The sequence below is a fragment of the Sesamum indicum genome, linkage group LG14 (genome assembly GCF_000512975.1).
Source record: "Sesamum indicum cultivar Zhongzhi No. 13 linkage group LG14, S_indicum_v1.0, whole genome shotgun sequence".
NCBI classification, from domain to species: Eukaryota; Viridiplantae; Streptophyta; class Magnoliopsida; order Lamiales; family Pedaliaceae; genus Sesamum; species Sesamum indicum.
This window is the reverse complement of record NC_026158.1, coordinates 2865916-2880232: the sequence shown is the minus strand read 5'-3', so window position 1 is coordinate 2880232 and position 14317 is coordinate 2865916. Positions and strand designations below refer to the sequence as shown.

Sequence of the window (14317 nt, the reverse complement as noted above, 5' to 3'; positions counted from 1 at the left end):
TTATATATATATATATATATATATATATTTATTTATTTTTGGTGGTGGGCACACTTTCTATTTTTTCTTCTAAAAAATGGAATCTTTAATAATTATTTTTAGCATCAAGTCCTAATAATGTGAATTGATTTTTTTTGAGGTGGTAAGTCGTTGTTATGTGCATATAATAAATATTTTTTTAAAATAAATTATAAATAAAAGTAAAATATATAAATTAGTATATTATATTAATAAAAAAATAATAATTTATCAATTAATGTAAATTTTTTAAAAGTTGAATAACTTAGCTATTTTGTCATGAAGGGCATTTTTGACTTCACAAAAAATTGATGCAGTTGTCTCATTAACCATCATTTTTTAGTGTGGAATGACTTTTTTTTTTTATACTAGCCGTCATGGCATGCCGTCCCTGCATGCATATAGTAAATAATATTTTTAGTTTTAAAATATATTATGATAATTATGTATATATAAACTAACACATCATATTTCTAAAAAAGAAAAAAAAAAGCAATAAAGAAAAGAAAATGAACTTAGGGGCATTATTGACATAATACTAAAATTGGTATTGTAGTGTCATAACCGTCATTTATTAAAGAAAAAGACCTTTTCTTTTTATATAGTATAGATATATATTACGTAATGGGAAAGAAAGGGCAACACTTCATAAGCTCGCTTAAAATGATTCCACGTGCATCTATCACTACAAAAAATGCAACTTTCAATTATGGCAATAAAAACAAAATAACCATAGTAAATAGTCATTAACTATGGTCATGCAATGGTTGTTGGCCGTGGTATCTGCGAGGGTGGCTAAAACATTTGTCATGGCTAATAACTTTTTATTAGTAAAAAAATGTATATTTTTGCATCGATTTTATTAAACGATGGTCAATAAAAAGTATTTACCACAGTTTTTAGTCCATAACTGTTAAAATTATAGCCAATAATTCTTATTTTTTAAAGTGTATGCAATTGTTACCATCTCTATAGCTGATGGACAAACACAAAACAATAACGCCTAATTACATGAAAATCAACATATATAATTATTGATTGACAATCACAATAAACTAAGGTTTAATCGTGTAAGAATGGGTTAATATCACTTCTGGTCCCTTAATTATGCCACTTGTTCGAATTTAATCTCTTATATTTATTCCTTATCAGACTTAGTCCCCCATCTTTCAAGATTTGATCAATTTAGTCCTCATAGCTAAGTATTCGTTAAAACTAACAGAATTACTATAAATATATACATATATATATATATATATATATTGTTGATTAACTTTGCAGCTAGATTTGGCAGAATGATGAAATTCATGTCTCCCTTCATAATAGCTGGAGTAGAAACTTTATGTATTTGATGACATTACTTTTATGTATTTAATTATTGACATTTATGTCCTTTTTTATGCATTTTTGCATCGTGTTTATGGCATTATATGATATTTGTGTTATTTTAATTGGTTGTATTTTAATTCTTTGTTATCGGACACGTAGGAATTGTATAGGAATTTGAGATGGTTATTAAGTTGAATTTGGTTGGTATTGAGAGTTTTCAACATGATTTTAAGATGTTTTTTCTTTTTAAATTTCATTGTTCATATAAGTATAGATGTTATATTTTAATTAAAAAAATAAAATATGTATGGTTAATTGTTGAATCCACCAATTGTTTAGGGAACATGTCTGAGTTCGAACTCTCATGAGCAATTTATACATTTTGTGTTTTGTTTTGACAATTTCGGTAGTCTTAACAGATGTTTAACAATGAGAACTAAAATTTATGAAATTCTGAATATCAGGGACTAAATTTAATAAGATTTAAATACGAGGGATCAAATTTAAATAATTAAAAGACCAAAAATAATATTAACCCGCGTGTAAGAATCAATACATATAAGTCAGAAAATATATTTATGACCTGACCAAACGCTTTGTTGCAAAAATTCAAATCCACGACATACTTTTATTAGATTTTTTTTGAATTGTCTTAACTAAAAAGATTATATGGTGAGAGCATTTTGGTAATTGAGAATTTGGCAAACATGGGTATGGGGATATATTCATCCCTTCACTCAAATTCTCAATCATACTTGGGCATTATTGTTTGCCCTTTTATCCATTTTGTCTTGATGCTTACATCATCTTCTCACGAAGACACTGCAAAGCATCACAATGATGGCACTTCTTTCACATTTTCCGATGTAAGATGATGACCAAGTTCACATGCCTGTGCTCTAACGATTAGTTTATTAGTCAGCGGGGCAAGGTTTATAGACTTATCTGTTACTTTATTAGATTGATAGGCTGAATAAACAATAATATTTTAGTTAGACACATCATCATATAGCTGGACTGACATGTCATATAACTTGCCAACACATTTTAGATTGATGGCAAATGAGCCCCCTGGCATCTGGCAACCAGAAAGTGACAAAAAAAATCTTGCCTGTTGAGCGAGAAGTCCATTTCAGTGAACACATCATGGCGAGGGAACTCCCTGCTCATTCTCGATCACCTTCATACTTATCTGCTTACGATGGTACCATTGATCCAGTCGAACATATCTAAAAGTTCAAAAATGCAGCCTCGTTGCACAAGTATACTGATGGCATTATGCGTCGTGTCTTCCCTACTACGCTAACGAATTCTGCCCAACAATGGTTTGACTAGCTTTCCGCTAGGTCACTTAAATCTTTTGTAGAATTTAGCACCCTATTCCAGCACCAATTTGCTAGCAGCAAGAAGTACCAAAAATCGACTATCAGACTTTTTGCGTCAAGTAGGAAGAGAATGAGACTCTAAGAGCCTACGTGTAGCGCTTCAACATAACCATCCTTGAGGTTCCAAAAACTCACGAGGAGGTGCTGGTTAGTGCATTCACCCATGGACTCGGTGGAGGCCCTCTTTTTGAGTCTCTAGCTAAGAAACTAACCATTGACTTCATAGACATGCAGGAAAGTACATGAACCTGGAGGATGTTTAATTAATGAGAAAGAGCAAGCAGAGGATCTCTATAAGGCTTTCTCGACCGTGGAACGCTTATAATATCAGGAAGTTTTATTTGTGAAATCCCTACTCTATATCTACATTTTGCTATCCTTGTAACCAAGTATTATCTCACTGAGTATAGACAATTCTTGCTTCCCATTTTGTGTTATAGAAATTCAAACCAAGTCAAAGGAAGATTTACAAGAAGATTTTACCTTTGAAATTGCGAAATACATCCTTCAAGAGAAGAATCAAAAGATTAGCTAGAGATTGTACCCACGTTTACCTATCAAAATATATATTTTTGTTTGGGGTTATATTTATTTTGGTCTCCTGTGACATGAAAAAATATAAAAAAGCCCCCTATAAAATTAAATATAAAACATTACTCTTATATTATGAACAATGACTCACATTGCCCCCTGGTCAACCTAGGCCTATATTTTAGGGGCAATGACTAAAATACCCCTTCATACATATGAGAAAATTTTATATATATATATATAATATTATATAAATTTTAATTAAAATATACCTATGATATATGAAATTAAAATCTTGATATGGAAAAAAAAATACTTTTTTGTCTGTTAATTATGTTCACTATTAATTTTAATCTGATAATTATATATATTTTTTATTCATTAACTTTAATTGATGACAATTTAGTACTTGGTGGCTCAAAATTTTAATTTTTGACCCAAAAATGATATGACATGTCAATTTTTAATTTTTTTCTTTTTGGAGGATTTTAGTCCTACTTGGCTTTTAAAATGAGTTAGATGACATGTTAGATATAATTATATTTTCTGTATTATTATAATTTATAAAAATAAAAATATTATCTTTAAAATATAATAATCACCCCACCGCCACGCCACCCTACCCGCCTATCCTGCTCCCCCTTGCCGCCCCCACAAAGGGGGCAAAGGATTTGCTGCTGCATCCCGTTTGAGTGACAGCATCGCCCAGAAGCGGAGGGCGTCTGTCACCTAGATCTGATGGGCGATAGTGATCGCCCTTACTGCCATCTCCCTCTCTGTTGGGCGACCACCGTTGGCTACGGGTGAGAAGGGCAATGCCTCCTCAGCAGCAGCGACGGCTGCAAATTAAAAAAAAAAATTTAATTAATTTAATTATATAATTAAAAATTATTATATTAAAAATATTAATATAATATACATATAAAATATATTTTATTATTAATAAAATATTTATCTATTATTTTAAGATTTATTAAATTATATATAGTATTATATTATAGGAGAGATAAGGGTAAAATTGTAAAAAAAATATAACTTTTAGACCCATATTTGCGGTCAGCACGTGTGTACCACCAACTTTGGTATCACGTGATTTTTTTAAATTTTTTTCATATTACAAGAGGTGTTTTATTTTAAGTTTTCTTTTTAACATTTTAATATCACAAGAGGGGTCTTTATATATATTTTTTTTATTTGTGATAATTTTTTTGTGTTTGGACTGTTAAACACGATAAAAAATTTGTGCTCACCCATACACCAAATCTCATGGAAGAAAAATGTAATGTTCTTTATTTCTTTTATTATTTAAACAGTATTCGGATGATTTCTGATTCTAATTAATTACAATACAAATTCAGATGCGCTGCCAGAATTATAAATCATTTATATAAGTAGTTCTAAATTACTCACTAACACAGTTTTCATTTAATAAAAAAATTGAAATCCTTAACTATTTAATTAAAAGTGATTTGTTCATCTATACTATTCATTAAGTGTGAGGGATTAGAGTAACCATCAGCGACAGGTTGATGCCATATGTATATAACTATAGGAAATAAGCGACAGGTTGATGCCAATTAAGCCGGGGGAGGAGCTAAGCAATCTATACAAGTCCCGTGGCATTTAACGCGGCATTCGTTTTGGCTTTTGGATCCCCCACTCTCCTCTCCTCACCTTCTCTCTCTAAAATATATGACATTGAGGGCGTCAGTTTATGCTTCTGAAGTGACGTTGAATAGTGCGTGATCTTATTCTCCTTTTGACAAATCGCAGCATCTGTAGCATTACAGCAAACTCTTGAATATATAGAGGGAGAGAGAGAGAGAGTTCGATGGTGAAAGAGGAAACTACTGAACTATAGCTCAGGTAATTTATTCTCTGAGTTAATTTTCCTACTAATCCAATGCTTTCTGCAAATCGAGTTACATTTTTCTGCGATATTGATCTGCGTTAAGGTGTTCAGGGGGGGTAATTATCAAGCAAGCGGATCTGGAGCTGAGTTTGATTATGCGATGACGTATTTTCTAAGAAGAAGCGGATGCCGGAGCTCCGAATATGAAGTTGTATATATCGACGACTGGTATTAAGAGAGTACTGGCCGTAAGCAGTGCCGCGATCCCCGCCGCGGGCGGCGGAGGGGGACTTTTTTTGCCGAAAATGAAGGGGAAGCATTCTGTTGGGCGGCGGTTGACTAACCGGACGGCGATGTTGCCGGCAGTGCTGCTGCTTGGGTTCGTTTTGCCCTTTATTTTCGTTAGAACTGCATTTCTTGTCTTGGAATACGGCGCTCTTTGCTCTTCCTCTATTGGTAATTTTATTTTGTTTTTTTACTTCCTATTTTGGTGTGGTGCTGTAATATCTGAATAGTTTATGGGTAAAAGTGTAAAAGAGTATGCTTACACGAGATGCAGGGTGCCTGACGTGGAGGTTCTTGGGCGGGAGCGACTCAGCCCAGGTGAGTGTCATTTTCGATTGCCATAATTACATTTTTCTTTCTTAAAGGTTAGTATAATTATACTTAAATTTGTTATAATTTAAAAAATTATATTTAATACTTTTAAAATTTATTTTTATTTAATAATTAAATTTTATTCATTTCTTAAAATTCACGGAAATAGTTTTTTTCTGTTGAGAAAATTCAAATTGAATACAAAGATAATGATTTTAACTTCTTGTCATCATTACCAAGAATAAATTTCTGGTACCCACTTATACTGGTTGAAGCTATCTGATCTGATTGAGAAAAACTCCTTAGGAGCATCACAATTTATGATTGACTAAGAATTATTTCTGGGTACAAAATTCATCCTGGAGCCAGCACACTTGATATAAATAGAGCCTGTGTGGACGTGTGGATAAGTGCCTTTGGTGGGCTGTCGGTATTCAGCTTTCACTAGTTGAACTGCCCTCTAATTTTACTAGGACCACTTGTTCTTAAATTATTGTATTTGCTCAATGGCATGCATGTACTTTACATGACTTGATCCCATTATTTTCTTTACATAAATGTCAGTAGAAAATGAAATCCATTAGGTTCTCTTAAATTGCTATATTTGATAATTGACAAATTTATTTACATTAATTAAAATTGTAGTAAAATATTTATCTTTTCTTGATATAACAACTTGGGTTTCATTAACTCTTATAAAATTTCTATAATTTATTACGAGCGCATGAAATTATTGCTTCTAACCAAAAAGAATTAGAATGATACCCTCTGCGAAATTTATCTGAATATATATCATTTTACTCGATTGTAAGCCTTTGTTAGTAAAAATTTGTATTGTATTTGTATTATATATAACCAACCGTCATGTGCATATAATAAATAATTTTTTCCCCTTTAAAATATATTATACCTATGAATAAAATATATAAACCAATATATCACATTATAAAAGAAATAAATAAATAACTAAATAAAAGAAAATTAACTTAGGAATACTTGTGATACCAAAAATTTGGTATCGTGTTGTTTGTGAGTGAAATTTTTTTTTCTTATTTATATATATAATAGTATAAGTAGATAGTATCAATACATAGATAGAACAAAAAATTGAGTTGGGATGGTTGAAAAATACATAAAAAATTATTTTGTAATTTAAAAAATTGATTTGACAGTGTAAGTAATCGATGTTTGTGAATAAAAATGGAGTTTTTCCTTTGTTAGTACAGATATTAATATACATGAATAATCAAAAAATTATTTTGTTTTTCTATATATTGTGAGCTTTACATACAAATGGCTTTCATAAATCCAATGATATTATTGCAGTTTTGTCTTTACCACTGTGCTGATAATTGTTTTACCCTACATACTGCTAAAAAAGCTCAGAGAAGAGCTGACAAGGGCGTTGCTGGAGGTAGCCACTGGTAGCAATGAGGATAGGGGTGAAGTTGGAATTCAAACATCAGAGGGTTCAACTGGAGGACCAATTTCATTCAAGGATCTTGTGAGTGACACGACGAATTCTAACAAACAAGGCATTAAAGCCTTCGCTATCAAGGCCAAAACCATGGTAAGTTTGGTAACTTTCACTGCCATTTATTACTCCCCTCTCGTCCTAGACCTATACCCTTTCTTGTTTGCATTTGCTAATGTCTGCTTCCATTATTCCTAGCAGTCGCTGTCAGATAATTATAGATGAGTTCTGGGTTCACACTACTTTTCTTGAATCTTGAATAGATCCTATAAGAATTCGCTCCTTATTTGTAGGCTGTAGCTGCTTATCCTATTCTGGAAATTCTTTCTTGGACTCGTGTTCTAAACCACATTATTAGTGGGACTTGCAGTAGAGACGAGTTATAGTTTTCACTGGATGCAGTGAAATTTATTGAATATGATACTAGTAAATTATTTTTTATATGAAAATAAAATAACAATTTATACTTATGTGTTTTTTGAAAATGAATAATTTACCTCTCTATTTTTAAAAACATATGGAGTAAATTGCTGCATTTTAAAAAGTATAGGTGATTAGATTGCTATTTTTTTTATAAGAGGGTAATCTACATAGTTGCAATATTACTAGGGTTGCTTACAATTTTTACCAATTTTTACTATTTGGTGAAACACCAAGTTTATGTGAGTGTTTTTCAATGTAACTTGTTAGGAAACTCTTCCAAACTCTATGGAGTTTTAGAAAACTGAAATTGATATTGCCTAATAGAAAAATATGGGAAGGAAAATGAAAGCAAAAAAGACGTGTGAAAGGAGGTGGAAAACAATTCTAGCAATATCATTTCCTTATTCGTTCTGGCGCATAAAATTTATTGAGAACATGTAACGCGAGAAAGGTGGTTATGGAATGTGTTTGTTCAATGGAAAATTATGCTTAATTAGTAACACCAGTTTCATTTATTGTGGGTTGGCAGCATAAGTTGTGGTTTAACGGCTCTCAGTCTGGAAGAGTTTAGCCTTCATAATTTGTGCATGAAAACTTTGGCATCGTCTTCCCGGCTAAGAATGAAGCTTGAAGTTGTTTCCGATGGCTTTTTGCCCATATTTTTCTTTACTTACTGCTTTAAAGATCTATATTATTAGTGATAAGTGTTGTGTAAAAGATTACCATTATACACTATCAATGACACGTTTATAGTGATAGCTTAGTGCCAATACAAACATGATGATAATTATATTTGTTAGTTCTCCATTATCATTGTTTATGTGTTGATAATTGTTTATAATAACAATTTTATGCATAATTTTTTTATCACTAGTTATTGCTAGTGATACTTTTTCCCAAATATTATTACTATTAAATCATTATGGTGACAAAATAAAATTTGTTGTTACTTGATACATATAAGAGTGATATTTTTATATCATTACTTAATTCTTTGTCATTAATATTCTTTTTTGTAGTGACTTTCTGTGGTATGCTATTCTCAACATAGCCAACCTTACAAATTCACATTTTGCGCTCTTCAAATTTTTACCAACATGGCACTGGCAGAATATTGTTTTGTACTGATGAAAGAGACACAATGGATTTTATTCAGCTAAAACGCTTTAGGAATTTCTATTCATGCTAATTAAGCATTTAGTGCTGTATGTGTGGGATCTCACGGGTAGCAATCCCCACTTTTTTAATTCAATAAATGGTAGATGGTATTAGGAAGGAGCTCTTGTAAATGGATACAAGGGCAGGAAACACTGTAGGACAAAGAGGTTAGATTCTTGTGTCCAGCTTCTGGTACATGGACATCAAAAACTCCATAGGATTATTCAAGGATCTAACTTGGAAAGTTTGGTATATAATATTCAAGGATCTGTAGGACTTGGGAGAAAACTAAGGTAATGAGAGACATTTGAAAAATATATATATTTTCATATGTTGTAGGATCCAGGAGACATAATTTGCCTGCCGGACATAATATCGAGATCACGTATGAATTAAACCTATCACGCAGCAACATCAGCTGCTCCAATGGGTTTCACAAACCTAATGGTTAGATGTATTTTGAACCTTACATAACCATGCTCCAATGGGTTTCACGAACCTAATGGTTAGTTTTAACCTCATCATAACCTTGGGGGCTCTCATGAACTTCTGGTTCCGAGAATAATTATCTCATTTGTTTGTTGTGTCCTCAGATAGGCACTCGAAATCTATTATTTCTTTGCTTGCAGGATTCCTTCTGTTATGTGATTGTGGCAGGACGATTATGACATGTCTGATCAAATCGACTCATGCAAAACTTCTTTACTCAATATGCAGATCCAGAATATGGAACACATTGTGAAAACAGCTAAAGGGCATGAGTCTGTTTACTGGCATTTAGCTGCTCATGGTGTACCCAAGAGCCTACATTGTCTTTCTCTTAAGTTGGCTGAAGAGTATGCTGTAAATGCTGTGGCGCGTTCCCGCATACCTCTACCTCAATATGTTTACCGTCTTACCGACCCATCTTTTCATCATGTTGTTCTTTTAACTGACAATGTCCTTGCTGCCTCTGTTGTTATCTCCTCTGCCATCAAGACCTCAATCAATCCCGAAAAATTGGTATTCCATGTAGTCACTGACAAGAAGTCGTACACTTCGATGCATGCATGGTTTGCAGTCAACAAAATTGATTCTGCAGTTATCGAAATCAAGGGCTTGCATCAATATGATTGGTCTCATGAAGTAAATGTTGGAGTAAAGGAAATGTTAGAAATTCATCACCAAATCCGGAACCACGAGTACAAAAAACTGAAGGAGGAAGACTTGGAATATATGGAGGAAAATTATCACAAACTGAATGTCCTAAATCCCAGTTGTATCTCCCTTTTGAATCACCTACGCGTTTATCTCCCTGAGGTAATTTCTTGACTTAAGCATAAAGTGGAATGGTCATGTGGATGAATATATCTCATTAAGATTGATCCATTTTCTGATTCTTGTGAATCTCACAGCTGTTTCCGGATCTGAACAGAGTTGTGTTCTTGGACGATGATGTAGTGGTACAACGTGACTTATCATTTCTGTGGGACATGGATCTGTATCAGAAAGTTGTGGGTGCAGTTGCTGACTCATGGTGCGGACGTGACTGTTGTCCAGGAAGGAAGTACAAGGACTATTTCGATTTCACCCATACAATCATATCGTCTAATTTGGATCAAGATCGTTGTGGGTGGCTTTATGGGATGAATGTGTTTGACCTGAGAAGATGGAGGAAGACCAACATCACTGCAGTATATCACGATTGGCTTAAACTTGTCAGTATGTTAAATGTCTGATTCTGCATGCTATTCTTTGCTGATCATGTTTTTTGTTTACCGACTGAGTTAATTACAATTAAAGGTATAGGCATATGACAAAATCCTGATTGGTTTTGAAAAATTACACTAGACCCCCTACAGTCATGTATAGCACGTTAAGTTATGTTTCACATTACTGATTCCTCGTGGCACGATTCAGTGACATAAAACACAACTGCAAGGGTTATCAAGTAATTTTCTAAAATCAAATGATTTTTCAATAAATACTCCAACATTTGGTACATTCTTTATAATTATCCCTTGCTGATCCTGCTATATCATTGTTTTCGTATGTTCTGCAGAGCCTTGATTCTGGTTTCGCACTGTGGCATCCTGGAGCTCTTCCACCTGCCTTAGTCGCATTTGAAGGTCATGTGCACCATATTGATCCTTCATGGCACGTAGCTGGTATGGGGCATCAGTATCCAGAGGTCGACAGACATAAGTTGGAAGCAGCAGCTGTTATACATTTTAGCGGGCCTGCAAAGCCATGGCTCGAAATTGGGTCCCCTGAGGTAAAAGGCCTGTGGTATAGACATGTAAATGCGTCAAATGAATACGTTACTAGATGTGGAATAACAGCATGAGAGGATAGACATAATATCTTGAATCTCACCGTTGAGTTTACTTATTTCGGCTTTAAGGTGGCCGTATCATTTGAGACAGAGGGAAGAAGGTTTTAGCCTTCAGTCTCTTCTCAAGCCATGCGTCCTTAGCCGATAATAGCATGCAGAAGAAGATAGCCGAAATTCATTTACACAGTCTATCGTATCTGATCTGTAATAGGGATAAAAAGGATATGTAAATGTAAATTTATATTGTGATTTCTGATAGTTATATGAATATGGTTACGTTCCTAAATACAGTAGATAATATCCTGTTGCCATTCTTCTCATACTAAAAGTTGTTGGTTTGGTTGTGCACAGTCACATCCTTTCTGTTTGAGAGGACCATAGAAAAGAAAAGAGATGAGACCTTTGCTTGTTTTAAATTTTTGATTGAGATGACAAGAGGTTTTGGTCTATTTGGTTTTAGGAAATAGGTTTAAATTGCATTTTTGGTCCACAAAGAAGGGGGTTTTGCTTTCTTGGTCCCATGATTTACGGTTTTTGTTAAGAAATTTGCAAAGTTAGTGCAAGAGGAGCTTTTACGGAAAAGCAATTCTGGACTAACTTTACAAATTTCTCAGTGGTTTCGGTACAAAAAAATGGCTAATTATACTTAAATTTTATCTGAAAATGCAAAATTACACTTTCCTCTAAATAAGTTTTAGGTGTTAAAAATGCAGACACTGCACAACATATGGGGTTATTTGCGCTTTGCCCACCAATTTGTTATTTGACAAATCACCTCCCAACCTTTGCAATTTTTTTGCACAGTACCTTTATTTTTCAATTTTAGCCAAATTTTGTGTATTTTCCGATTGCGTGAAACACACGTGTGTGAGGCCAATTATTTGATGGGTAAATTTGTACTTTCACCCCCTTTCCACCCCAAGTTAGCTGCATATCATCCAATCCCAAATTTTGTTGCCCCACTATCTTATTTCAACGGTTGAGAAGGTTGAAATCAAGCTAAATGAAAGAGACTTGCTATTGTGGGCGTCCAGCTTTTGTGATGCATTCAGGGTAGCTCAAAATTTCTTCATGAAATTTGCCTTTCTTTGCTCAAGTTTTCGACTTTTTTCGCTGTTGTTCGTGTTGGTGTAGGGTGTGGGGAGCAGCAGTTTCTTTTTATGGCTGAATCATATAATCGTTCACTGTAAATCATCCCAGGCCTAATTTTGGAGGATTAGGCTTAAAGAAGAACAGAAAAGGGAAAAAAAAAAAAAAAAAAAGTAAGGAGAAAAGTTTTGTTGGGGATGGTGTGTATTTCCTTGTTTTTAGTTTATTGTATGCTTTGAAAAAATAAGAGAGAAGGAGAAAGTTTTTGTGGGCAAGGAGGGGCTTCTCACGCTCACTTTAGGGGGGCAAGGGGGCAAATGGGTGAAATTACAAATTTACCCATCAAAGAATTGGCCTTATGCGCACGTGTTTTACACAGTTGGAGAATAAACAAAATTTGGCCTGAAAATGAAAAATAAAGGTAATGTGCAAAAATTACAAAGGTCGGAAGGTGATTTCTCAAAAAAAAACAAAAAACAAAAAAAGGCTGGAGGGCAAAATGCAAATAACTCCATTTCCTCTCCCTCCTAGAGGGCTCATCTACTCGTTCCTCGCTCTTGTGAGAATTGCGATTGTAGGAGTGTTCTTTCTTTTGCTCTCTCCTCTTTTCTGTGTTCACATAGTCTTTTAGGTAATCGGCTTGTATAAGCCTTTTTATCTCTTGTCTCAGCTAAGGACACCTGTTGCTGTCATGTCCATACTCTCAATGATACCTATAAAAATATTTAGATTTAGGAAGCTAGGTCCCTCTTTAGACCCCTTAGGCCACCATAGGCCATGGAGCCGATCTATGGCCATGAGCATTTGTGCCGAGCTGGTCATGAGTGGGGTGTAATGCTCGTTTTCGAAATTTGGGGGATTAAACCGTTTTTTAGGTTCCCAGCTCCTGTGGGAGGAAGGTCCTTCGTTGTCTTTTCTCTGATCGTGAGGATTATCCTTCTTTAACAGCTGTGCTTCCTTTAGGTTTATGTACCTTTTTGCCCGAGCTAGTAGGCCGTAGAAGTCAGAAACACACTTCTTGGCTAGGGATTTTAAGAGAGGTACGCTTCAGAGTCCTTGCGTGATGGCATTGGTCAGGACTTCTGGATGTGTAACTAGGACCTCATAATGGCCTTGTTGAAGCGCTCGATATAAGCCCTTAATTTTTCTTTTCCTCTTGCTTGACTCCAAAGATGTTGATGGCCGATTTTCGGTATTTCTTGCTGCTAGCAAACTTATATAGGAAAAGTGCACTAAGTTATGCAAAAGAGTAACTGATTCAGTTGGAAGCTGGTCAAGCCATTATTAAGCAGAATCAGTTAGTGTAGTAAGAAATGTACGGCATTTAATACCATTGATTTACCTATGCAGCAATGCTGTGTTCTCAAACTTACGGATGTGTTTAGTAGGATCAGTAGTGCCATTGTAGGTGGGAAAGTGAGAGGGTGCCCTAAAATGGTATCACCATTGAAGGGAATACCATGGTCCAAGAGCTGGACCTCTTTTCTTATCCCTTAACAAAATTCTGTCATTCTTTTCACGAGAGTGCCAGCTCTGGGGGGCCCTATTGGAAGCACCTCTTAGCTGGTAGGCTCGGCAAGTGCAAGACCATCCTGCTGGAGGCTAGCAAAAACTTGCTCACCATGTGTCCTACTCCTCTTCTGCTAGGAAGATTGTCCTGCTAGGCTAGCTTGGGAACCTCATAGTACTGCATTGACAATCTGTACTATGAATAGTCGAAGCTGCTCACCTAGCAGTAGATTGATGGCAGTAGGCACTGTTGCTAGATTCAATGCTGGAGTAGAGGCATTGAGCCTCGCTTGGACTTGCTCCAAAGGCGAAATAGCGGAATAAGTGTAAATAGGTATATAAAACCTTCCATGAAACAACAAGGAAAAAAGAAAAAAGAAAATTATAATCGTGCAATATATATATATATATATATATATCTTTAGAGGGATTCTCGTGATTTTGGTGGAATACATTTCTACATGTAGATCGAAGGAAATCATAATTAAAAATGAACTAATCAAAACTAATAAAATGAATTAAATATAAATGTTTGTGAGTATGAATTCTTAATAAAATTAATTTGTAAAAAAAAAACGGTTGTTTGTGGATGAAATAGATAAAGTTACGAACGTTTTACGCGATCAGCACTTTACCAA

General features: G+C 34.4%; 1 protein-coding gene across 5 annotated transcripts; it reads left to right on the top strand.

The window, feature by feature from the left end:
* LOC105176843 (probable galacturonosyltransferase 15) lies at positions 4832-11451 on the top strand. 5 transcript variants are annotated; one of them, XM_011099774.2, is made up of 7 exons: positions 4832-5129; positions 5227-5571; positions 5675-5718; positions 7094-7282; positions 9485-10066; positions 10162-10468; positions 10809-10943. In XM_011099774.2, the coding sequence occupies exons 2-7, from the start codon at positions 5319-5321 to the stop codon at positions 10814-10816; spliced, it is 1383 nt and encodes a 460-aa protein (XP_011098076.1). In that variant the 5' UTR covers positions 4832-5129; positions 5227-5318; the 3' UTR covers positions 10817-10943. The 5 variants fall into 5 exon arrangements, with proteins under 5 accessions (XP_011098076.1, XP_011098074.1, XP_011098075.1 ...); XM_011099772.2 differs by having other exon boundaries at positions 4833-5129; positions 10162-10464; positions 10809-11451; XM_011099773.2 differs by having other exon boundaries at positions 4833-5129; positions 5219-5571; positions 10162-10464; positions 10809-11451.